We start from the raw sequence: 10,415 nt of genomic DNA, 5'->3' as shown, positions 1-10,415 counted from the left end.
GTGAGTACAATTTATAAAGTGAATAGATTAGAAAAAGATGATCATATGTTTCTTACTGTATGCTATGAAAGACAACTGAAAAATAGGAGCATGTTCATAAACAGATTTTTAAAATCAGTTCCTTAAAGGAACAATAATACTATTGGAATATTTTTCAATATACAGTGTTAGCTAACATTACAGTGCTGACATTAGTGCACATATGTGTTGGATAAGGATCGCAATGTAATTAAATAGATATTCATATTGGTCATAGTGTTGGCTGGTTGCAGTATACTGTATTTGCATATATAGAACTGCATGTTTACACCTGAGATCCAGAGTATCCATAGGTTAGTCAGTCACAATGTTACAAATGCAGAAACATACTTGCCTACTCACCCGGTTTCTGCGGGAGACACCTGATTTCTTGGATAGTCCCCTGCACCCCCGGAAGAGTGGGCAACCCTCATGCATTCCACCCACTTCCTTGTGGAAAGAATAGGGAGTCAAATACTTTAAAACTGCTGTCCTTGCAGAGGGGGCGGGACTTAAAGATGTGTTTAGCCCTGCCTGTATGCAAATATGCTCCAATTGCTGCATTCCTCCGCAAGAGGGTGGAGCCTAATGATGCAATATGGCCAGCCCCATCCCTGTTGCCGCCCATCTGCTTCTCCTCTCCGAGCATCTCCAGGAGAGGCAAACCTCAAGGTAGGTAAGTATGTGCAGAAACTGTGCATGATGATGTGTAAAACTCCATCTCAACCTGAAGTCAGGTCTGCTTTGTGGGCCTGATTCATTTTTGTAAGTAGAGCAAATTATCAAGCAACTGAGCAAAACCATGCTACATTGCAGGTGGGGCAGATTTAACATGTGCTGAGAGATTTAGGTTTGGGTGCAGTGTATTCAAACGGGATCAGTACGAAATCCCGCTGGACGGGATCCCGGCGGTCGGAATACCGACACCGGAATCCCAACCAGCACAATCCCCACAGGGGGGTGAGCACAACGCAGCCCCTTGCAGGCTCGCTGCGCTCGCCACGCGGCGGGCACGGTGCCTTGCTGCGCTCGGCACACTAATTTATTCTCCCTCTATGGGTGTCGTGGACACCGACGGAGGGAGAATATGTTGGGATTGTGCCGGTCGGGATTCCGGTGTCGGTATTCCAACCGCCAGGATTCCGGCCGGCTGGATCTTGACCGCATCCCGTTCAAACTAATACCCTTATTTATCAATGAGTGATACATTTCACTGTGAGTGATACATTTCAAGAGCCAATCCGGTCCTTACTGTCATTTTTCAAACAGTGGGGCAGATGTATTAACCTGGAGAAGGCATAAGGAAGTGATAAACCAGTGAGATCTGCAAGGTGATAAAGGCACCAGCCAATCAGCTCCAATATGTAAATGAACAGTTAGGTTCTGATTGGCTGGTGCCTATATCAACTTGCACATATCACTGGTTTATCACTTCCCTATGCCTTCTCCAGGTTAATACATCTACCTCACAGTCTGTAACATGGCAGTTAGGAGCTGATTGGCTGGTGCAATTTATCACTCACAGTGAAATTTATCATTCATTGATAAAAAAAGGGCAAAAAAAACATAATTGCAGTGTAAAAATAAAGAAGACAGCATTTACCATGCACAGAAAAAAAATATAACCCACCAAAACATGAATCAGGCCCTGTATTTGTTAGCTACCAGTAGTACCACTATACCTTCTGCATATAAATCTTCTAATGATGCTGCTGTAAGATCAAGATTATAGCATTTTCTAACGTACCAAAATATTCTAAATACACCTCCAGGGGCAAATACTCCGTGGTAGTAGACAAAAGATAAACTCTCCCATAGCAGCACCGCACTGACACTAGAGGTCAGTTATGACCTCTAGTGTCTATCAGTGGAGCCGGCTGCAGCGGGCGCCCACACAGCCCACGGCGCCTGCTGCAGCCAGGGAGAGGGGAGCGGGGATCAGTAGCGGCTTCTTGCCACGATGGCGGCGGTGGGGACAGCGGCACCCCTGCCAAAAAGCCTGCTTGCCCGTGGCAAGAACCGCTACTGACTCAGAACTCAGTCACACAAAATATACACGTATCATATATCAAATTAATCTGCAGAGTTTCCTCATGCATCCTAGTCACATAACAATGCAAATAAGATGCATTTCTGGCAAAGGAAGATCCTTGATGTTAGCAGAGTTGTACAGGAACCTGGCGGCTCACTCACGCCAGGCATATTGCACTGCGTGGCGTATTGAGGCTAGCTGTATGAGGACACATCTGTATTTTATTTTGTCACTTAGTAACTGATTCAGAGGTGGATGCCATAAAGCAGAACCGCTGCTTCTTTTATGCAGCAGCTGTGTAAGATTATACTAAAGTCACAGGAGGTGTCTTCAGTAAAAAAAATGCCAGTTTCCCTGCATCGGATCATCTGCGTGACCATCAGACCCTCAGGTTATTCAGGATCTCAGGCCAAATCACACTGCTGGGGCCAGTGAAGCTGTGTCCTGCCTTCAGCACTCCCCAAAAATGGGGCCAACACCCCCATTTTCTGGACCACTCTATCACCACTCCCTAATACCAGCAGAATAACAATCAATTGAATTACCCCATCGGGCACCCTGCACTGACAGCAAATAACTGAATTCCCCCCTATAAATATATTGTTTTGTGTTTTTTACAGTTGTGTTACAATCCATAAGAAAGAAACACGTTATTAAGGCTTTTACACATTATTACTATTTGGGTATTGTCCACTGTGCCGGTTAGGATAAACTTTCACATTTTTTGAACAGTGATTTTTCCAAGATTACAGCAAGTGTAAATATAAATACTCCAGTTTGGATGTAACTGCAATTCTGTAAGACTGGGGTTTTGGGAGCGTTTGCTATTGATACACTGATTTGGTCTTTGAACACAATGTAATTATGTACAGCAATGCCACAAATACTATAACATGTAACAGTATGAATTTGGAGATAGATCAATCATCTCTAGTCACTAGACACTGGTAATGGAAGGAACAGAATGGCTTTCTGTCCATAGTGAGTCCGGGAACCGCGTTTGCTTGCCCCATTCTTCTTAATGCCAACAAACCAGTTCAGCTCTGCATACTTCTTTGACTTGTACGTATTGTAGTGATTCTCTTCTAAAGTCTCCAAAAACAGGCATTCCTCGTTCAGCGTCATCTTAGGAGAAAAAACAAACAAACCTCAGTTTATTGCTTGTGGGAAAACTAAACTTTGGTGTTATATATAGAGGACTTGGAAGGGAGTGCTGAGTTACAGCTAGATTCTGGCTAAGCAAATTGTTGCTGTGGTTCAGCATTTGAAACCAATGCTACGTTGGACTTCCTGCTGCGGCACTGTCTGGGATTTATTTAAAATATGCTTTTTTTTTTACATTTTTCTTTTACTGTAGGACGTGCTTTGCTACTAATAGAGCTGCTACTGACAAGTGTAATGTTATTTACATAATCATTTTTTATGTGGATTTTAAATCTTTTTTATTGTGACGACATGCTCATTCTCAGATAGGTAGTGTCTACAAAATATATACAGAAAATTAAATCTTTACATTTTTTTGGAATGTTAGCACTATAGTATGAGCAAACAGTATTTGTCTGACATTATTCATCCACTTTAAGGTAGGGCCGGTATGTCTCCTGTTTCTCCAGTCCCCCAGATTCAATAGTTTATAACTGGTAAAACTGCTTGGAAAATACCAGCTACAAAGGCATTGCATTGAGAAAGATATTAGCTAGTCCTGTTCCCCTGTTAATTAAGTATCCGTCGTGAGTTGCAGCGGAGGATACTAAGTCAGCATTGCTAAGGGGTTCACTACGATCTGCCGGCGGCCGGCCTCCCGGCGACCAGCATACCGGCGCCGGGAGGCCGGCCGCCGGCTTACCGACAGTGTGGCGAGCGCAAATGAGCCCCTTGCGGGCACGGTGTACGCGCGCCACACTATTTTATTCTCCCTCCAGGGGGGTCATGGACCCCCACGAGGGAGAATAAGTGTCGGTATGCCGGCTGTCAGGCTCCCCGCACCGGTATGCTGGTCGCCGGGAACCCGACCGCCGGCATACTGAAGACCACCCTTGCTAAGGTGTGGGGAAGCTGCATTGAAAAGCAAGTTTCACGTCAGCCCTAGCTCTGCCACTTTGCGGTCAGAGTTTGCACTAACAGCATACCTCACAACTTTCAGGAGGTAGCAATCGGGACCCTGGAGCGGCTACGCTGCACCCACCTGAAAAAGGGGATGTGGCCTCAGTAAAGGGGGTGTGGCTTTGCAGTAATGGCACAATCGCGACCCAGGCCCCTATTTCCCATCACTATGGGGGCATGGGCAGCGCTCTGTGAGCTGCTGGCATGACCCCAGTCCCTCTTGTCTTCTTGAATAGACGCTGTGCACATGCACACAGCGTCTATTCACCACTGTGCAGCGAGTGACAGGAGCCTCCCAACTGCCCCCACCCCCACCCCAACGCAGGACATTGTGGCCCGTGTGTGGGACAGCGTGACAGTCCCAAAAAAAGTGACAGTTGGGAGGTATGTAACAGGCAGTGTATGTGCACATACATGATCTTAGTTCACACATGCAGACAGAAAGGGCTCTTCGCACTCTGGAACTCCTCCCAATACAGCTCTGGGAACAAACGCCATCTGATGCTGGTATCAGTTCCAGTGATAAACCCCGAAACTTTACGTTTTTGGAGTTTGATGAATATGCAGCGGTTACTTTGGGACACTAATAATGTATAGGCCCATTACTCGGAACATACAGAAACTACTATTTCCGCATGTGTAGCAGGCCTGTTCACCAGGATGAATAGGCCTCTGAGAGAAAACATGAATGCCTAAATGAAACACACGTGAACACAGGGAGAACATATAGACAGTGCTGAAGAGAGGGCGCAGCTACACCGCATCATGGAGTATTTCCTATGACATGTATAGGGGGATTGCAGCATCATATGTTCAGAATTGCTATGTGTATATTCTGACTGAATGTTCAATGAATAAAGAACAAATTGAGCTTCTGTCATTGTTTCTATGATGAAGAGAGTACTTTACCTCTCAGTCAGTTAAACACAGCAGTGGCCTGCACTTTCCTTGTCTATGTGATTGAACTCTCTATTTAGCACTAATAAATGACAATTAGAAACATGACAAATGTACCTATTTATCACGCTCACACACACAGGTGCACAATTACATCCTGGGATTTGCTTCTGTTACAGGGTCAGACTGGCCCACAGGGGTACAGGGGAAATTCCCATTGACATGTTGCTTTTGGGGGCGGAGCATGAGCGTCAACCAGCACCGTTCTCCATTTTTAGGCATGATGGGCCCAGGGTCTGTGTCATAGGACGCAGACTTACTGTACTCAGGTGACTGGATCCAAAGGCCAGCCTGAGTAAGCTTCAGTGTACTATACTATTATTTTTCTGTGACACTGCCGGTAAGACCGCAGTGTAATAATCATACACGTATTGTGACACTGTAGGTGGTACTTTGATGCTGCAGGTAGTAGCACAGCTTAATATTCATACATGTATTGTAACGCTGTAGGCCAGACTGCAGTGTAATATTCATACAAGTATTGTGACGCTGCAGGCCGTACCACAATTTCATACAAGTATTGTGACGCAGCAGGTCATATCGCAGCTTAATATTCATACATGTACTGTGACGCTGTAGGCCAGACCGCAGTGTAATATTCATACAAGTATTGCGACACTGCATGCTGTACCACAACTTCATACACGTATTGTGACGCTGCAGGTTGTACCGCAGCTTAATATTCATACACATATTGTGATGCTGTAAGCCAGACCGCAGTGTAATATTCATGGTTGATGATTATGTTAGTGATAGCATCCAAATAGGCATGTCCAGACAGTCCCTTTCACTACTGGCAGGAAAAAAAGGCAATTTGGAGGCCCTTGCACAAACTGGCTTTGCTTTACTTAAGTCGCCCACCCTCCAGTGTGTACTCAGAAAGTGTTTTCAGCGCATCCGGGAACCTTGTCAGCGATCGCTGTAGGTGATTACTTACTCAAAATGTGGAAAAGATGATGTTCATCAAAATGAATTACAATTCCCAAGAGGAAGACATTTTCTGGCAATTATATCCAAAAAATACAGCGGCACCTGTAATGGTGGATTCCAGCGAGGACGGAGGTCAGCGGATATTTCTAATTTATTTGCAAAGTGATTGACAATCAGAAACTGCTTGGGGGAGGTAACGGGTAGTGGTGGCAAAAACACAGGGGTGCTGTGAAAGTTTTCGGGGCCTGTTTTAGAATACATTTGCAATCCCATATGCAGAAAACATGGTGCCAGCATCTCAGTTCCCACGGCCATTCTGCGCGATCAGAGAGATACAGTACTCGGTCGATTATCGAATGCCCCGCGAGCACTGCTGTGTGTCTGTAAGCAGTTGCTGGGATCTGTGAGGCCACCGGTGGGCGTCTCAGTGCATTTCCAGGCAGCTGTGGCATCTGCATATAATAGCATGGCAGCTGCAATTGCATTAGCGAACACATCGGAATCAGGCCTAAAACGATTTGATAAACATAATTTACACAAAACCACAGCATTCTGGAGTCTATGTACTAATCCTTGGAGAAAGATAAAGTGGACAGAGATAAACTACAAACCAATCTCCTCCTAGCTGTCATTTTTCAAACAGCCTGCAACATGGCTGATTCGCCTGTACTTTGGGCTTAATTCATGTTAGTACGCAAAGGCCTACGCAGATTTTTGGCTACGGAATTGCTAACCATCGCAAGTGAAGCTGCCACACAGAAAAGAATAGAGATGCCCACAAGGGCCATCGCAAAGTCCTCAGCAACTGCATTCAGATACACAGCATCAACGTAATAATGAGGATTATTGACTCCACAAGTGAGTCTGTGGTCACGCATACTGGCCGTAGCAGTAGTGACGCTGCTGCCATGTTTCTCTGCATGCATGATCGCAGTTAAAGGCAGATACACACCCCGGGAATGGCCATGACGTGCCCTGCGTTTTCGCCACAACTCTCTGTTACCTCGCCCAAGCGGCCCCTTCCTGCCTATCACTTTGCATTTAACTGCGAGCGGCATAACAATGGTTCCTTGGTGTTTGTGTAGTCTTCCGATACTCGCTCAGTTGCATAAACATCAGTATTACATACAAACATGAATTAGGCCCTTTATCTCTCTCCACTTTATTTCTCTCCAAGGCTTAGTAAATAGACCCCTCTATTATATCAGGTTGAGCATTGTGCAAGTTGTGCTTAAGGCCAAAGGGTTTAATTGTGTGTTGTGGCTATAGCTGACATTGCATAATGAAAGTGTTTTAAAATTCAATAGAACTCAAATCTGTGCTTGCTATTCTGCAAAAAAGCTTCAGCTGCGTCCCCCAGATGCACAAACGGACCATCATCCCTGGACCCCATTTGGCAGCTTTGTCCCACCATACATCCTTTGGCAGTTCTATTTTTGCCTCATTTTAGGCCCTGCGGAGCTGAAGGGGAAGATTGATAACAAAAAGGTCATCTAACCCTAGTCAAGCACACCTTTAGAAATTCTTCCATCAACACAAATTGTCTTACTCACCGATCCATATAAAAGGCCACTGGCATCCATTGCCAAGTAATTCTCATTGTCCGCATTCTTGATATACACCTCACCAATACTTTCTGCACTTAGCTGCAATCTAACTGAAATTAACAGAGAACATTATGTTAAAAGTTCACAATACTGATAAAGTACAAAAAGGACAAGCATTAATAGCCTGCATATTGCCAGTGGTCCCTAGTGCTTGGAAGATTGAGTCCGTGACACCGTTTTTATAATCTACATTTCTAACTGTACATTACATGCTGCCATTACTTCAGTTACTTAATAAATAAAAATAGAATTGCATCTGTTTTTTTCTCCTTACTGAGGATCAATCAGGTATTGGATTGTTACCTGGAATTTTCTTTGGGATTTACAAAATTTCAGATTAGGGTTGTAATTTGAGGAACCATGTCTGAAATTATATTAAATTATAACATGACCCTACCTATCCCCCACTATGTACATAGAAGTGTCTGAATCCCATGATACATTCCAACAATTGCCAAACACAACAGGTTTGAAGAAAAAGATCTGCTGAAAGTGGTACAGTAATACCTAAAATCCATACACATTTTATTGTGTAAAATTCCCAGGAGGGCAACGGAGAAAAAAAGGACTGAATTCAAATGTTATTGCGGGTCCTCGTACCCGCGTGTGCCCGCCAGCAGCTATTCAAATGTTTCTGCTGGCAGGCACAAGACCTTCATTTCAGCTTGCTACCCCCGGAGGTGGCGAGCTGAAATGCACGAAAAGTGTCCCATCGCATCGCTCCTATTTGTATAGTCAGGTTTTGCCGCTTTATGCAGCTAAACTCGACTGATATGGGCGCAATCAGCGTGAAAACGGGGGACAATTGAATATCCCATCACTTTAGATGGGAGATCAGGCACAAGTAAGTAATGGAACTCCCCCAAAGAGTCTCACAAAATCAAGTTTACTTTTAGCGCTAAAAGTCATGTTTAAAGCAATATTCAGTTTTTGTATCACATATTTTCAGCCTTTTAGTTGCTAATCATTCACAATGGGCTTAATATAATAGCCTGCTGGTTGTGGCAAGTAGTGAGATTTCTGCGAGTTAGTTATGAGAATTAGGGGTATATTCAATTGAAGTCGGATCCTTTCCGACAAGCATTGTCAGAAAGGATCCGACAAAGCCCTATTCAATGAACGGATTTGGCCGTTCATGACAAAATGCCTCCCAGATGTGCCCGTCTGTTACTCATAGCTGCAGCCGCCAGAGCCCAGACAGTACAGGTGCAGCTCTTACCTGGCAGAGCTACTGTGCGGCGGGCGCTCTCTCTGCTCCATGCCAGTCTGTGCGTGGCACCCCCGGCTCCCTGTGCTGCTATCAACAGAGGCGAGCTGAGTGCCGGACAGCGGGACCTAGTTTTCCCCGGCATGGTCCATTCAGTGAGATGCCTCCAGCGAAGCCCCTAGTGACGTCACGCCTCCCCATCCTTAAGCAGTTCCCGGCCGCAGACACGTCCATCACACACACCCCTGACACCGCTGTGACTCACACCCAGCCTGCGCTACTGCTGTACTCAGAGAGGGTCGTCACCCGGTGGAATGTGCGTGAAGACAGGTGTCTGTGCACTTTATAGGGGTTTTTTAGGAGAGGGGGGAATATTTAAAAATACTACTACTAAAACTTAAACTAGCAGTGATGTCATCTGTGGCAGCCCCCTACACCCCCCGCACCCTCCTGGAGGAAGTAGCGGCTCCCTAGCAACTGAGTGAGGGGCAGTGTGAACCAGCGGTTCTTGATGAATGACTCGGCCAAACCCGACAGGTTTGGCCCGCGCCCGGTCCCGACAATGGCAATCCGACTTTTTTTAAAATCGGATTGACATTGTCGAAAACGGGGTTAAAACCTGTTGGGTTTGGCCGCGCTTCCGACAATACACGCGGATCGCGGCTGAAGCCAACGATCCGCTTGCATTCCGACAGCTTTCCGACAATTCTGGAATTCCCGACTTGTCGGAAAAAACAGCCCCTAATTGAATAGGTCAGAACCCCTTCCGACCAAAACCGGTCGGAAACCGACGTCTTTCTGACAAAATGGCAGCGTCCAACAATTATTGAATACACCCCTTAGGGAGAAATCAGTTGTAACTGTTAGTTTAACAGGTGCAAAACACGGAGCATAGCCTCAGGCTTTAACCAGGGCTATTCAATTACAGACTATTTTTCTTGGCTGCTAAATTATCTGTTTTGGGGCATTAGCACCAAGGATGTACGGTGAGGTAAATGGCTGAGGATGCACTGGCTAGTACCAATATATGATTTGACACAAAGAATATGTGGGACTTAAACAATTACAGGCGCTATAATATTAGCATGATTTATACTTCACAATACGTTCCTCAAATGCATTCCTTTCTACTGAGTCGATGGAGTTCTGCTTTTCTTCAGCAAGGCCTTCCTTCCACTCGTGTAGATGTTACCATGAAGAGAAAGGATTGTATAAATGTGTAATAAAGTTTTTAACAGTACATAAGTTTCTCTTGTTGCTAAACACTTTCACACAGTGAAGAAGGTGATTGTTTCAGCGAAGAGGCGTACCCCAACTCACTTTTCCAAAGAAAAGGTTAGACTCATAAAGGTATCTTTTATCCACCACTGTGTTGGACAAACTCACTCTCGTGGTTTACGCTTTTAACCAAGAAAGATGGGCATACCTCACTCACAATAAAAGGAGGCTGCCTCAAACGTATCAAGGTTTCTGTCGCTGATGGTGCCTTCTTCCTTCTAACCAGAGTGTCTTTTCCTCTCGTGTGGGTGTCACCGTGAAAGAAAATATGTATATATATGTG

The 10,415-nt window shown here is 45.1% G+C and overlaps 1 protein-coding gene across 9 annotated transcripts in view; it reads right to left on the bottom strand.

Annotated features, from left to right (window-relative positions):
* Nucleotides 1–1,492: 1,492 nt before the first annotated feature.
* FGF1 (fibroblast growth factor 1) overlaps nucleotides 1,493–10,415 on the bottom strand; it is a 401,113-nt gene continuing 392,190 nt past the window's right edge. For all 9 annotated transcript variants that reach the window (XM_063928132.1, XM_063928139.1, XM_063928134.1 and 6 more), the window contains 2 exons: nucleotides 7,594–7,697; nucleotides 1,493–3,175 (listed from right to left, as the gene is read on the bottom strand). In XM_063928132.1, the coding sequence (XP_063784202.1) occupies nucleotides 2,981–3,175; nucleotides 7,594–7,697 (299 nt within the window). In that variant the 3' untranslated portion in view covers nucleotides 1,493–2,980. The remainder of the gene's footprint in view (nucleotides 3,176–7,593; nucleotides 7,698–10,415) is intronic.

This window comes from Pseudophryne corroboree, chromosome 6, assembly GCF_028390025.1.
Source record: "Pseudophryne corroboree isolate aPseCor3 chromosome 6, aPseCor3.hap2, whole genome shotgun sequence".
NCBI lineage: Eukaryota > Metazoa > Chordata > Amphibia > Anura > Myobatrachidae > Pseudophryne > Pseudophryne corroboree.
Note: the sequence above shows the minus strand (reverse complement) of the source record. Positions and strands in the feature narration are given on the sequence as shown.